The following is a 16,206-nucleotide window of genomic DNA, read 5'->3' as shown; positions in this document are numbered from 1 at the left end:
TTGTGGAGATTGGAAGTCCATCAGTAGAAACATTATGTAGCCACATTTGTTCGTAAAGTTTGAAAGTGTTTCGCTTTCTAAGCTCCTTAATTGAAGAAAGATATCTATATCTATTGTGGAGATTGGAAGTCCATCAGTAGAAACATTATGTAGCCACATTTGTTCATAAAGTTTGAAAGTGTTTCGCTTTCTAAGCTCCGTAATTGAAGAAAGATACAGGATCGCTCTCTTGTTGAAGAAATTTAACTAAGTCTAAAGCTACAAGCAAAGTGAAAATAAGAGTTTGCAAATTGTTTGATTACATTGAAGTTTAAGACAATACGACGATAATGTCTTTCATCAAATTTATTATTGTTTATTAAGTTGTGATTCCAAGAAGGCTTCTTTATGACATGACCAGTGACTAATTTACAAGATCAAGATACTTTGTGTAATGTCTCAAGATCTATCTAGTTTCTTATTTGGGGTTATATTTTATAGAATTAAGACTAGTAAGCTCTTATGCTAGAGTTTAAAATACATAACTAGCTGAACATATAACTAGCTGAACATATAAAATCATTTATCCGAGATAAGATCTATCGAAGATATAAATGGAAGAGAGCACAATACTGAGAGAAAATACTGCTATATAGTAATGAGATTCTAATAGATACAGTGATTACCAAGTATGTTGATTTTATCCAAGCGATAGCTAACAAATGAAAAATCAAGTTAAGAGCTTATTATATCAAGTTAAGATCTTAGACAAGCAAGTTGTCAAGTCGTTCTTTCCAACCAAGGCTACTTGAAGAAATCTCAAGACGAAGATATATGGATATTTATAGTTTCCTTGAAAGTCAAAAGCATACAACTTCTCAAGTACTATATCAAGTATAATAGCTGAGTAAGAAAAACTCTTTCTCAAGGTCTAATCATTGAGGATAAGATGCTTTTATCGTCGAGGATGATGATTTCTTAACGGGGATACCTTCAAGAGATTAACCAAGTTATGACTAAAGATAATCCTAAGTTTTGGATGCTACAAATTTCAGTAATGAATTCCAGCAGGTTTTTAGTGGTTTTTCAGCAGTAAAGATTCTAAGTGTTAAAATTAATTGAAAATTCAAGATTGAGTTCTCAATTAAACACTATTGCGAGCAAAATAGGTAACTGAGGAGGGTTACCTAAAAAGATTCCCTCCCAAAATGTGTGAAGTCTCAAAAATGGCTTAAAAACATAGTTGTTTGAAAACACATCTAGAATTCCATGTATAAATTTAAAAAATACATGAATTTTGCTATTTTTTTCAAGATTGAAAACACTTGTGACCTTCATAGATTTAAAAACTGATGTTGTTTGTGACATAAAAATAAACTTGACTTACAAAATTACATAGGAGTCTATATAACTTAAAGAAATATCAATCTTTTTCAAATAAAAAATTATTTTATAAATTTCATGAATATAAGATAATTTTTTAAATGGAATTTTTGGGATAAATTCTACCACTATACATAAATATGCACATTATTTGATAAGTACTCAAAAAATGTTAGAATACATAACAATATAAGCTCCATAATTTATGAAAAAATCTACAAACATCCTTGAGTCTATTTCTAGACCCAAATAGTAAAGCCTTTAGTATATACTTACCTTGACAGTTTGCATGATATAATTATTTGCTCTATTATTTATAAGCAGATAGTGGACATGATATACAACCAATGCTAAGATTTTAAAGAGGTCAACTTATAGGTGTGCAAAGGTAGACTTGTATTCATATATATATGTAGAAGATGGTAACTATGGAGGCTCTGAGTAAACCTAAGCATGTTAAAAGAGATATTTTTTCAGTAGGACAATCTTACAGCAAGCAGACATCATATAGCCTATGGGTATAAATTTCGACCCACATAGGCATTTGTTTTCATGAAGGAAATTTTTTTAATGCAATATGGATAAGGATGGTGGGAAGAAATTGTAGCCTATATCATGCACATATGTGGTGGTGGCAAAAATTCATAGTATGCATATGTTGATGTTTGATCCAGATAGCCGTTATCATGAACATAGGTGATAGTATATCTAAGAGTAGTGTAGGAATGAGTTCTAGTTATATAATTACTTATAGTGCATTTGAAGGATGTTGAAAGATGGTATGTCTAAGGATAGTGTAGAATGAACTCTTGTTATAATTATTTAGAGGACATGCAAAGGATGTTGAGAGATGCAATCTTCACTTGTAACATTGTCTTTGTGTACAAAGAGAAAAAAGAGGAGCTTAGGGCTTCTGGAATGGTGGTAGAGAAGAGCTTAGAGATTTCATGATGATGACGATAGATTCAAGGTCCCCTATGCTGGAGAGCATACTACTGCACATAGGCATGGCAGAGTCCAGGCTCACATGCACCCTCCTCCTCTACATAGATGGTCGCACCACGTGTATTTGCTTATAGTTCTTCAGCTTAAAAATTGAACTGTAGAACAAAAATCTAGATTGGCGAATCAATCGACTTGTGGTATTCCAAATCAATGGAGCCTTGTACATTTGGATTAAAACCAATGGATTACAGGTCATCATGGATTATCTCATCTACCTCTTCTCTTATCATGATTTTTTGGCATCTACTATGTAGAGATATTATTTATGATACAAAGGTTACATGGTTACATAGACAAGCATTTTTTTTAATGACCTCCTCTCAAATTTGTAGTCAAAGGTTGCGACCATATGTGTTCTTCACGTCTTTAGCTGTAAACCTATGTTCTACCTATATCACCTTATCCTAGGTATGTTTTTTCTTTAATTCTATGTAAAACATCAAGTTTATGGAAAAGTTGATGTTTTGCATAAAATCGATATAAAACATCAACTTTTTCATAAAACTTAATGTTTTGCATCAACTCGATGCAAAAACATCTAGTTGTGGGGAAAAGTTGATATTTTGCATCAACTCGATGCAAAACATCAACTTTTCCACACACAACTCAATGTTTTGCATCAAAGTTGATGCTGCAAAACATCAAATTTTCCACACAACTCGATGTTTTGCATCAAAGTTGAAGCAAAACATCATCTCTACCACAAAACTTGATGTTTTGCATCAAGTTTCAGATGCTCCGGATAAAAAAGTTGGAGGATGAGAGGTTGATTTTCACAGACAAACTTTTTTAGCGATTCCATCCGCGCTAGCATGCTCAAACAACCAATTCCATAAATTTTGAGTATGAATATAACTATGTTTCGATGCAATTTGCAAATGTCACAAAGCACCTTCTAATGTAGCAAGTCCCTTTGTGACGTCTGCAAATCGTATCGAAACATAGTTGTGTTGATACTCAAAATTTGTGGAATAGGTTGTCTCAGCATGCTAACATGGACGGAATCACTAAAACAAGCCTTTTGTGAAAATCGATCTCCGATCCTCAAACTTTCTTCGCGCGGAGCAGCTGAAACTTGATGCGAAACATCAAGTTTTGTGGTAGAGTTGATGTTTTGCATCAACTTTGATGCAAAACATTGAGTTGTGTGAAAAAGTTGATGTTTTGCATCAATTTTGATGCACAACATCGAGTTGTGTGGAAAAGTTGATGTTTTGCATGAACTCGATACAAAACATCGAGTTGATGCAAAACATCAAGTTTTGTGGGAAGTTGATGTTTTGTATAATGTTGATACAAAACATCAAGTATTGTAAAAAAAGTTGATCTTTTGCATAGAAAGAATGTTTTGAATATAAAGTTAATGTTTTACATCAACTTGATACAAAATATCAAATTTTCGTAAAAGTTAATGTTTTGTATTAAGTTGATGGAAAACATCAACTCTTAGTTGAGAAGTTGTTACTCAGCATTAAGTTGGCCGCAAATGTTATAGCTAAAACATCCTTACTATGTGTAGTAAGGATTTGAACCTAAGTCCCTACTTGGTATTTTACAAAAAAGTATTTTGGAAAGTATAAACTTTTGTTTCTTAGAGAGACATTTTTCATACTTTTTAAACTCATTTAATAACTAAAATTACCATTTAACCCTTTTTTGTCACATCAAGCACACATCTTCTTTAAAAATGAGTAAGGAATTATTTTTCAAAATCAGACAGCTTTTAAATAGCTTATTCATGATACTTTAAAATTCATATGTACGTAACGAACTCTTTTTAAAATTCATATGTACGTAATGAACTCTTTTTAAAAAAGTATATATTATCAATTAAGAAATTATGATACTCAAGAGCTTCAAAATGGATATTAATACTACTCTCATGGAGAGCTAAAATAGGGTTTTATAATTAAGAAACTAATTGGATCAAGATAACACATTTGTAATATAATTATACAAATAGTTTTTTATAGTTGCACTCTGTAGCACATCCTCAATCATGCTAACATGGCAGATGACCCAAGGAGTCTAAGCTTCAAGTGTACACATAGAAGAAAAAAATTGTATTTGTGGATAGTGAAGAAGAGGATGCCTCATCTACCTTCTCAGGGAAAGGCACATCGACTAGTGATGGTGTAGCAATGATTATGAGAAACCATACTTATGCCATAAGCTATATGTTTAGAAAATGGTTTCTTTTACAATTGTATCATTTTTTTAATGGATTAAAGATGGAAATAATAAACATTGTCTCTATTTTGGCATGTTTTTTGAAAACTTATTTGTTAGATTTTTAATTATAATCTCAAAAAGTAAGCAAAATGAAGTCTTTTTTTCATGTCAATTTTTGTAAGAAACATGTAAAGTGCCCAAGATATTATCATTTTTTGGCACTGTTGTACGCATGCGTAGACCACTTTTTAAAAAGAGGTAAAAAGCTGAACTTTTTTGATGAAATCTTTGAAAGATGCCAAATGTTTCTCGTTTTCAAGAAATATTACCTATTTTGTCCACAACAGTGTTATTAGTTAGTATACTCAAAAGAAGCCTTTAAGTGTGTAGATGGACATGCAAATCAAAATTTGATTAAAAAAAAGTAAAACGTGACCTATGTTTGGAGTCGAATTTCACATGCAGCTGATTTTGGCGATTTCACCCGCGTAAGGTTGTAGATTGCATGCGTTTTGGTAATTTTAAGTATCCACACGACTAATATCTGATAACTGTGCGCGAAGTTATACCTGTTTGCAGATTGCAGCCCTAACAGCAGTTCTGAGAGGCTTGCCAAATCTACAAATAGCTCTTCCATAACTTTTGGAGAGTAGACATGGATTCCCAATTAATCAAGACATCAACAAATATATTGGGGAAGTACACAAACACTCCTTCTATTACTTTGCTTTAAATTCTTTTGAGATTAAATAAATAAATCGATAAGCATATATATGGGAGAATCTGAGTTGATGTACGGCATGCTTAACCATGGCAACGATGGGAAAACACCTCAAGAAGAGGAGAGAGGGGGGATTTCCTGCGAAGAACTATTGTTGATTGCCTTAGTTCGACTCATAGAATAAACACTTTTGGAGTTATAGAATTAGAAGATAGAATATTTGACCAGTTTGTGACTAGATTTTAGGTATAACCTTCATTAGGGGTTGTTTTGCAAAGCATTAATCTTTCCATATTTTTAGAATAAGAGATTTACATGAAGATAAAAGTTTTAGAGGACAAGAAACTCTACAAGAGTGTATGAGACTATAGAAAGCCAAATCCCTTTTATTTTAAGTTATTCGAGTGCAAAGTGGGGCACTTAGCTGTTTTTGCCAATTTTATCTGAAAACACAACTTTGGCTGTTTCGAATGCTCTCAAAGAGACCTTAGAACTCATTTTTAGAGAACCATCACTGAGACGTACTTTATAGTGCATTAAAAGTCCTAAAACTCTGTAGTTTTGACTTTTCTCTAATTCCAAATAGAGTGGAAGATATTACTCTCCAAAAGAGACTAGTTATTAGGCTTTGCCTTAGAAATTGCTATCAAGATCGACTATCTTATCTATATAGACCGGATGGACTTAGCATAAGCATAGTTAAGACTTAGTTATAGAGTGACTAGAGATGACCTCGCTCGTTTAGAACATGATAATTGATTATGTTAAAAACAAGGATTCCCATGTGACTTAAAAGATAAAGAGAAGTTAAAGATTGTTTAAATTAAAAGCATGTTTTATACTTGAAATTGATTGTGATTGATTTGAATATGCATGCCTTGAAAGATTATGGACTAGAGATGAGTGTGAGATGATATATATGAGTTATGATTGCTTTGTTTTGAGATGAATGATTGATATGGACGCGTATGACTAATTGATATGCATGTGTATGATGAGACTTGACATGAGATTTTGAGATTCGGGTCGGCCGTCCTTAGACAGGGAATGCCGGATAGAGAACGATATTTATGCCCTCTGGGAGCCATGTGGTAGTACCCAGAGAGGACGAGATTCAAAAAGAGGCATACCCTGGATAGCCGTGATGTCCAGTGCTGCGGAGGTTGGGTGGATGGGCATCGGCGGAGAAAGCCCTAGATTGGCTGGATTTCTGTCTTTATGACTAACCATGTTGTCGAGCATGGTGATGATGATAGAATCTTAAGATAGACACATACATTGTGATTCATTGAGATACTATGATGTAATTGATAGAGATTTATATCAAGCGAATGTTTGTTTGAGATTACATGCTTCTTTGCTTATGTGATAAGAACCTTGGATATGGCATGCATGCTTGTTTGTTATTTGAGAAGGTTGATTTGATTGCATTGCTATGCAGAAATAGTAGGATTAAGTGAGTTTAATGTTTTCTTAGATTAAGTTGTACGATTAAGATATGGTTAGATTCAGGACCATCAGACCCCATGGCACTTGGACACACCTTGTGCTTCACTAGAGCATAGTGCCCATGGTAGAATGGCCCTATTGCCATTCTCCAACCCCTTGCACTTTACAAGAAAAACAATGTGCATGGTAGAGTGGCCCTAGGGCCATTCCATATCCTTTATGTATCATTAAGAAAGAGTGTGCATGGTAGAATGGACCTAGGGTCATTCAATAAGCTGGCATGCATCGTAGATCTAGAGTGGCCCTAGTTGGGACATTTTTAACATCCTATTATTAATATACTTATCTCACCTTTGATTTTTCAAGTGTTTGTTTTAAACCAAATCTTGTTTGTAATGCTCCCCTTACTAGTCTAAGAGACAAGTTCTATAGAAACATTGTTGATTTGAACATTTCTTAATACACGATTCTACAGATTGAGTGGCCTTATTTTTAATTTCTTATTGGGAAAGAAGAAAAACCGTAAAAAAAACTCAAAAAAGGGCCAATCTGGGAATGGGATTTTTTCCATTTTATCTAATATGGTGTTAAACTATGAATATAGGATTAGTTTGCATACGGTGATGTGTCACAAAATGAGACACCGCCATTGTGCTTCAAAAACCATGATAGTGATTTACAAACACCATGATTTTGGTTCAAAATACCATGATCATGCTTCAAAAACCATGATAATGCTTTATAAAGAACACAATCATGGTTTAAAATACCACAATAATGCTTTAGAAAATTTGTGATCGTGGTATTCATATAATTCGATTAAACCATCACCCCACGATCTTGGTATATATAATTTGGAAAATGTTTTTAAAATTTTTCATTTGGAAAACTTCTAGATCATTGGATGTGCATTGATCATCAATGGTTGAGAAATTTAAATACCATGATCGTAATACGATTGAGGTATTTTTTTATGACAATCATGGTATGTTATACCACAATCCTAGTATTCATTGTTTTACAATCGTCAAGATCAATCATGCATCCAATGATCCAGAGAGCACAAGTTTTAATTGGCCAAGAACATTACTGATTATACCAATATCTTTTCAAAGATATACAATGATTGTGGGTGCACAGGCTCAATTAAACACATTTAGAAAGATGTGGAAAATTGTTTAAATATCTTTGATTAAATATGTTTGGAAAGACATGGTAAATTGATCACAAATTAGAAAGACGTGGAAAATTGATCACGAATGACTAAAGATAAAATTTCAATTAAGCTATGCATATCGCAAATGCTTAATTGTAGATAAAGTTTCAATTAAGCTATGTATATCATGAGTGGCCACAATTTTACCTACAAAGGCATGATAACATAGCACTAAAGCACAATTGTGGTGCTCCGATGTGATCTTTAGTGTGACGTCAATTGCTCTACTATATTAATAATGTCCATACCACTGCAAACAACTTTCTAGTGTCCTTTTATTTTCAGACAGATATACTAACGTGCATTATGTTGCATGTAGTCCCATCAAAAACTTTCTACTGCATACAAATTTCTAGTGTCCATACCACTGCATAAAACTTTCTAGTGTCAATACCACTGCATACAACTTTCTAGTGTCAATACCACTGCATACAACTTTCTAGTGTCCTTTTATTTTCAGACAAATATACTGACATATGCATTATGTTGCACATAATCCCATCAAACAATTCTAGTATGTATGGTCCCAACCCCTTCTAGTGCCAACCATACTACCTAAAAGTTGTAAATAAGAGAGAAACTTAGCAAGGTATATCAAATTGTGTGTGTGTGTGTGTGTGAAGAGAGAGAGAGAGAGAGAGAGAGAGAGAGAGAGAGAGAGAAGAAGAAGAAGAAGAAGAAGAAGAAGAAGCTCTTTTAACGTCGTAGGAACAATCCCAAGAGACCAAATATGATCTATCCGACAGGAGTGAGATTCGAACACAAGACGTGTTGAATAACAACTCCATGAGCTAACCAATCTACCACACATTGTGTGATAGAAAGGTTAGCCCATTTTGTTTATTTACCCACACACCCGTGTTGAATAACAACTCCATGAGAGAGAGAGAGAGAGAGAGAGAGAGAGTAAAGGTTCCAAAAATAAAGATAAACACTTTAAGAGATCTAACACTTTCAAGTTTGTCTACTTGCAAAAAGTAGTTTGTGTACAATTTTAAGTTTGTGTACTTCTTTATAAATTCAATTGTTGGCATAATTTAGCTATCCATTTAATCTTCTTAATTAATATGACACCACAACAATCAATTAACAAATGTGTGCATAGGTTTTAAAGTTTCTCTTTTATAGAAAAACACCAAAATATGTACATAGATTTTAATATGAGGACAACAATCTTCTTAATAAATATAACACCACCACAATCAATTAACAAATATGCATATAGTTTTTGTAGTTTCTCTTTTATAGTAAAACACCAAAATATTTACATAGTTGTTATAGTTTCTCTTTTTTAGTCAAACACCAAAATTCAACAAAATTTAACTTTTTTTGTGAGTTTAGTTACATGCAATAATTTATTTCCCCTTCTTGATGTTTTTTAAAATGAAAAAAAGCGTTGTTATCCCCCATAAATTTTGATGGTTACATAAAAATTACTTTTATATGTTTACTTAATAAACTACCTTGAAGAGTTATATAAGAATCCATGATTCATCCCAAAGTTTTGGCTAAATCGGCTTACATTTGTATCACTTTATATGTTTATTTAAAAATCATCTTCAAGATTTATTTAAGTACCCATGATTCATCCCAAAACTTTTCCTATCTCCAATGAGACACGCAAAAAAACATAGTATTCACACATTTTCTTGTAGTGAGAATTTCGTATAGTTTTCTCATATATTCTCTTATAGTGAAAATTTCTCTTACTTTTCAAATGTTCTCTTAAAGTGAATTTTGAAGAGTTCCTCATGTATATTATACCTTTAATAGCTTTATAATCACAAAATACAAAACCTTAAAAGTTTCTCATATACATCTTTATAATTTTTGAAGAGTTTCTCATATACATTATACCTTAAACGTCTTTATAATTATAGTTCTCACATATTCTCTTAAAGTTATTTTTTCAAGATTTTCTAATATACATTATACCATAAACGTCTTTATAATTACATTTTGAAAAATAAAAAAACGAGATAAGATTACTCTTGTGCACTATTTTTGAGTATAAAGAAAGTGTATCTAAAACATCTAGATGCTTCCTCATGGTACTCTATTATACTGTGGTAAAACTATTTTAAAAAATTGATGATGGAGAGTTCAAACAATATTCTCTTCCCTTTGTGGAGCTCATTTATAACTAGACCTCAATGGACTAGTTACAAGTTTAGAAGGTACGATAGATATAATTTTACAAAGAGCTATATGTGCCTATATATCAAGATATTGTTGTGTAAAGTGTAGTTTTGACATATTCAGCCATCTCAATGATTGATGATAATCCATCTGTTTTGCCATATTGAGCCATCTCAGTGATTGATGATAATCCATCTGTTTTGGCATTAAAAAAGTTCAATACCTTAGCCATATTCAGGTGGACTTGTTTGCATTGTCTTGGAATATTTGTATCTCTTAAGTACTCTTTGACTAATAATAACATGGCATGTTGTTTTGAGGACTTCAAATAATTTATTGAATCCTCCTCTATGGCCTTGTGATTTTCTTTTAAATAAACGGTCACATTGGACCACTTTCCTTGACTATTTTCTCTCTGCATAAAGACAAGAATGGTTATGAATCAACACTTGTCACATGCAGTGTATCTCTCAAGTATATATTTCTTAAAAATGCAAATCCCATGTAACATTTCTATGATAAAGCATATAAACTCTTATGATTTTTTTAGATGTTTCAATGGTTATTTATGTGAACTTTATAATTTTATAATTTCTATTATTAAGATTACTTACCTTCAAACCTTGAATGTCATTACTAAGCCGTCCCACTTTGTTTAGTAAATCCATAATGAAAAAATAATCCTCATGCATGACATCCTCTTCTGATAGCATTTCACCCATGAATAATATAGTGGGCTCCACTACTAGCTCTATTCCTATTGATGTTGTTGCATTTTCCATGTATTCTTCAAGTGATGGAGAGCGATTAGAAAACTTCCATTTTGCTTCAACCAGTAAAGAGGTGAGCCATCTTACCCACTATAACATTGCATACAATGATAACATAAGTATATGTAAAGGAAATTTTTTAAAGAAAGTTAAAGAATTAAAATTTGACTTACAGAGTGCCTTAAGTGAGATGTAATATCGCATCCTTGAGCTACAAAAGCCTCTTGGCTGACATTGTTCACTGTGTTGTATAGACCCATGAATAATATCTTCATTTCTTGGGAGAAGTTTTTGGCTAGTTTAGGATCCCAACTGTAAGCAAAACAAAGTTTTATGATTCCATCTATAGAAAAGAGTTGTTCATCAAGGATATATATTTCATGTACTAGTTGTATATTGTTTTAAGACAAAAATATACCTTTTTACTGCATCTAAAAATATGGTAAGCTCTATTAAAGAGCCTTTCACATTGAAGAAGTCATCAATAACTATTGTAAGAACACAACACATTGTCCACACAACTCTTGCAAGTGAATAATTTGGTTCATCAAAAAGTGTGGATGCTACAGAGAAAAAACAATCTACGGTCTTTTGTCGTGAGAACTTAAGCTGATCAAATTGGCATTCCTTGTTCCACCTACAAAATCACATATAAGAGTGTGCTAGAGTCATATTCCTTTTCGAGTATGCACTCATTATGCATGCAAGGCTGATGAGAATAATGTATAAAAGGATAGGATTTTATTTACAAAAAGCAGTCACCTCAAGACTTTTGTAAGCTCCTTTTGATGAAACGATTGGCACAAGTTATAGTTTGCTTTAGCTAGATTTAAGAAGGTTTCATTATTAACATAAAGCATCCTGTGCATGTCACATAACTTTCAAAAATCAGTTGAATGCATTGTAATTTTAAGTGTTCTATTTAATAAATCCAACAAATCATTTTCCAACAATGATCTTACTTGTATAGTGATTTTCCAATCCATATGTCATCCACTCCATACTGATCAATATAGTGTCGTGCTTCAATGCGTGGAAGACTTTGATACCATGGATGATTTAAGGCATATTCTACCTACCATCAAATCCACATATAGAATTTTGGGGTTTCTCAATTGGAATAAAAAACAATAACCTTTCTTGTGTTTTAAGGCATAATATGCCCATGAGTTATGCCCATGAGTTATTATAATTTTTACTCAAGAGATTCTTATCCATTACACAGTACCTCAACGAGGTGGATACTCAAATCTTTAAAAGATATTTTGAAATTTTCATGTAACTATAACCTTGTCGCATCCTGAGGGGTAGAATTAGATATTTGCAACATCATATGTGACTCTGTGCACTTAAGGATTGCCATGTAAGACAAACATATCCAATAGATATCTAAGATGTGGAAGGAAACAAAACATGCATATAATTTACAAAATTCTTCAAGATGTTAAAGTGTCTCTAAAAATGTGGACTCTTATTTATTTTATACACTAAAGGATCTTAAGAGGTGGATAGAGTGGATGAAATTTGAGACTTAAATGAATATATGTGTCTAAAATCTTACATTGGGGAGAGTTTTAAAGAAACAATGAGGGGTGAAGGATAAGAATGCAATAGGGATGATGAGGTTACATATTATGAAAAAGTGATAACATGAGTTGATGGTAAGGACTTTTGAAAGTGTTATCATCCCATGTGGGTTAAAGGATTTAGAGTAAGGAAGTGATAAGGTTAACTCATAGGAGTGGTTGATGGTATAGGACATGTGGAAGTGTTGGTAGCCAACCTAGGTTTAAGGGTTCAGTACCCACACGGGGGTTTACCCTTGAAAATAAGGTTAAAATAATAATATAGTCTTCAAAATAAAGGCAATATGTCTGTTGGAGGGCTTACCCATGTTGGCTGAAGGTTTTACCTATGAAAATAAGGGTTAAAAGGAACATAGTCTTCAAAATAAAGGCATGATTAAGGAGGAATCAATAGGGGCCTATAAAAAAAACTTTGCATTGATCCTACTTCATGTAGCCCAACAACTATGAATAAATATTTGGGTGACACTTCAAGAATATAACGCATGTGGTTAGGACTTCAATGATGCCTTTGAAACACCCATTCCGCTTGATAAACACCATTTAAATAGATAAAGAGTTGTTTAAGTAAGAGTTCTTGTGTACCTCGCCTTTGAGGCCCTTAGAAATGATCCATTTATCTTGGATCTCATTCTTCTTTTGTTTATTGAGAAGGAAGGATTTGGTGAAGGTATTGATTTCATGTAGAATAGATTCTCTAGGTAGCATAGTGTGGGAGGCTCGATAGAGGTTGTACATCCCAGTTAGGGCTTGGCTTGTTTTCCCCTCGAAGCAAAAGAACTCATCACCTTTCTTGAAATGGCAGAAGACCTCTACATGAGACATGCAGAAATTACATAAAAGATGTTATGTTCTCACATGTTTTGCTATATTATGTGTGTGGGTGTTGGGGGGGGTGAAGGACTTGAAGCATTCTAGTAGTTGTTGAGCTGGATACAATGATTTGGCTTCATAAATTGGTCAACAAGATGTTACAAATTATATGTTGTGTTGAATAACTCTTAGAAATAAATCTATCCTAGTATTGGTGATCTAGTCAAGATTAACTCTATAATTGTGATAAATGATAATTTGCTTCGATAATATTATTAAGTCTGTCTGATGATGATAATAATACTTTAATAGTACCTGGAGAGACATCATAGCCATGCAAGCAGAGCAAGTGAAATCCCATTGCGGTGTCATCTACATCATAGACATTTGAGTCGCTAGCCCATGCCATCCCATTGTCTGTCCAGTACCTATTATTTCATGATGAAAACTAGAAAAATAATTACGAAACACCATTTTTTCATGTTTAAATCTTTTTTAGAATTAGTTTTGAGTGGGACTTGAGTTGGAATCTCTTTGCTAGAGCATATCTTACTCACTTATACACATAGTCCAAGCACTTCTTAATCTCGCTCTTGAAGTATCTTGATATGCCAAGCCTCTCCAACCGGTCTACCATCCACATGTGCTCAAACAAGTCCACCGGATACACATTTGGTACTGCATATATATTATTGTTATAATTATTAATCGACAGTGAAATTTTATTACTAACTAATAATATAATCATGCAATCCACATCTTGAATATAGTATAGAATAATCTTCTTGGCTTATATTTTGGACAATCTCTGCTGCTTTATTTAAATTGTACTAGCTCCTTGCTTTATCTCATATATTAGTACATTTTCTCAAAATTACACATTACAAAAAACACAAAATCAATAGAAATTAGTTGATTTCAGGTGTCAATAATAATCTAGTAAGAAATACATTTATAGCAAGCTGAATAGATCTAATTTGCTACATTAGTTATAAGATCATGGCAAAGGTCAATCTTGTAAAATCAGTTAGGAAACTAAGTTACACTCTGTGAACAAAATCAATGTAATTAATGCCTACCACTAGCATAGGTTACGTGTGAGCATGCAAGCATACTATATGTGTAGGTACATGCGAGTGCATACATGCATGTACTATTTGTGTAAGTAACTATATGTGTGTATGTGTATGTATATATGTGCATCTGCTATAATGTTTTATACATTTAATATATCTGTTTGTATCTATATTATATACACATATATACATACACACACACACACACATACATACATACATATATATATATATATTATATGCATAAATCAATATAGGTATGTGTACCTATATATAATATGTATGTGTCTAATTTATATGTATTATATACATAAATGAATATAGGTTAGAATGTGCACATGCATGCATGTATGTGCGTGTGTGTGTGTGTGGGGGGGGGAGGGGGGGTACTACACATATCAAACATGCATGTGCGCATGAACACACACACACACACACACACACACACACACACACACAATATATATATATATATACACCTATGTATGTATATGTATATACATTATATATACGTATGTTTTTTTACCTGCATTATCAAATTTTTCCAATACCAAATTCAAATAATCACCCATGTACTTGAGAGCACACACAGTAGAGAATGGTGATAATAGAAAAGATCCATTTTTTGTTTGGAACTTCAAAAGCCTTTTCCAATCCACCAAGTTTTGAAGTCCATCTAAAGAGTATAGAAGGGTGGCTGGGCGACTATGGAGTAGCCCCATTGGAATACGTTAATCCTAGAATTGGATTAACATTCCCCCGTTTCTGATGGCGATCACGTCCTCGTGATCGCGTTAAAGACCTTTGTGTGGGGAGAATGAACAAGATTTGTCGATGGCATTGATGTTGAGTGAAGTTCAATGGTCTTTGTTCCTCCGGAAGGAATAAGAAAATCTAGTTAATAAATGAATAGGTTAGTGGTGTACTGGGAATTCCTAACGGGGTGGGGGGTGGGATTTTTTACGACGAATGATTGCATTTTTATATTTATGTGAGCCCCTTTTTTTGGGCTCAATTTGTTTTTGGCAATCATCGGCAAGGTTACATGTGATTTTTGTCAGTGGGGACACTAAGAGATGTTAATAATGGGAGAGAAGAGAAAGAAGGATCTGGAGGAACGTATACTTAATCATCAGAATGAGATGGTGATTCTCAATTCCTCATTTGATTCATTGAAGTGACATTCATCATTTAAAGTAATTAGCTTGTGATGATGTCCCTTTGTGTGGCAGGATTCTTGTCAAATGTTGTTGAGTAGGACTTGATCCCATCTTCTTCTGCCTATGTGATTTTTATGTTTTTATGCATATTTAAGTGCTCTTATGAAGCAGATTTACATGAAGTACAAGAATTGAGTCATTTAGACTCTTATTGAACTGCTCTGTGTGTTGCAACTTGTTGGTGAGGGCTGAAAGAATTACATCGACTTGCGAGGCTGATATAGGTATCTTCACTAAGGATTGAAGATCATTGACTCGTGAAGATGGTGGCGTCGTTTAGAGGCATTATTTAGAGAGGTTTGTAATTTGAACAAAAATTCCACGTGATGGGTTGTACCATTGACTAGGCTTTCGCCCATCATGGCCCTCCCATCCAGAGATGTACCTAGAAGTTGTATGGTGAGACTTTGGTGAAAATGTTCTGCAGTGCATGAGTATGGATACGTACTCATGGAGTAGCTGCTACATTAATTTAGCCAAAAGAATAGTAAGCAATAAGCTTAATAAATATATATTGGCTATTGCGTGATATGGCTTAATCCATGTGATGGGGCTTAAACTGTGGAAGTGCAGGTTCTTAGGCCGTGAGACGGAATTCCATGAATTGTAATTCCATGAGATGGAATTCCGTTAAATTGTAGGTTTTGACCTCGAGGTTTTTTTTTTTAATTTAGATT

At 33.3% G+C, this 16,206-nt stretch overlaps 1 protein-coding gene across 1 annotated transcript; it reads right to left on the bottom strand.

The window, feature by feature from the left end:
* Nucleotides 1–10,022: 10,022 nt before the first annotated feature.
* Nucleotides 10,023–15,961, bottom strand: LOC147626327 (ent-kaurene synthase CPS/KS, chloroplastic-like). Its single transcript, XM_086816791.1, has 12 exons — nucleotides 15,867–15,961; nucleotides 15,577–15,590; nucleotides 14,836–15,042; nucleotides 13,791–13,911; nucleotides 13,549–13,661; nucleotides 13,006–13,232; nucleotides 11,797–11,909; nucleotides 11,597–11,695; nucleotides 11,253–11,471; nucleotides 11,008–11,146; nucleotides 10,679–10,924; nucleotides 10,023–10,479 (listed from the first exon to the last, which is right to left on the bottom strand). The coding sequence occupies exons 1-12, from the start codon at nucleotides 15,959–15,961 to the stop codon at nucleotides 10,147–10,149; spliced, it is 1,926 nt and encodes a 641-aa protein (XP_086672917.1). The 3' UTR covers nucleotides 10,023–10,146.
* Nucleotides 15,962–16,206: the final 245 nt, after the last annotated feature.

The sequence above is a fragment of the Cibotium barometz genome, chromosome 22, assembly GCF_041138505.1.
Source record: "Cibotium barometz isolate CiBa-2024 chromosome 22, ASM4113850v1, whole genome shotgun sequence".
NCBI lineage: Eukaryota > Viridiplantae > Streptophyta > Polypodiopsida > Cyatheales > Cibotiaceae > Cibotium > Cibotium barometz.
This window is presented reverse-complemented; position numbering and strand designations above follow the sequence as displayed.

Excerpts from the sequence above, each read along its gene's own strand:
- LOC147626327 (XM_086816791.1), bottom strand. The coding sequence starts at position 15,961 with ATGCACTGCAGAACATTTTCACCAAAGTCTCACCATACAACTTCTAGG. Across the intron at positions 13,662-13,790 it reads TGCTTGGACTATGTGTATAA|GTACTGGACAGACAATGGGA; the intron begins GTGAGTAAGATA and ends ATGAAATAATAG. Across the intron at positions 10,925-11,007 it reads CATCTCACTTAAGGCACTCT|TGGGTAAGATGGCTCACCTC; the intron begins GTAAGTCAAATT and ends GCAATGTTATAG.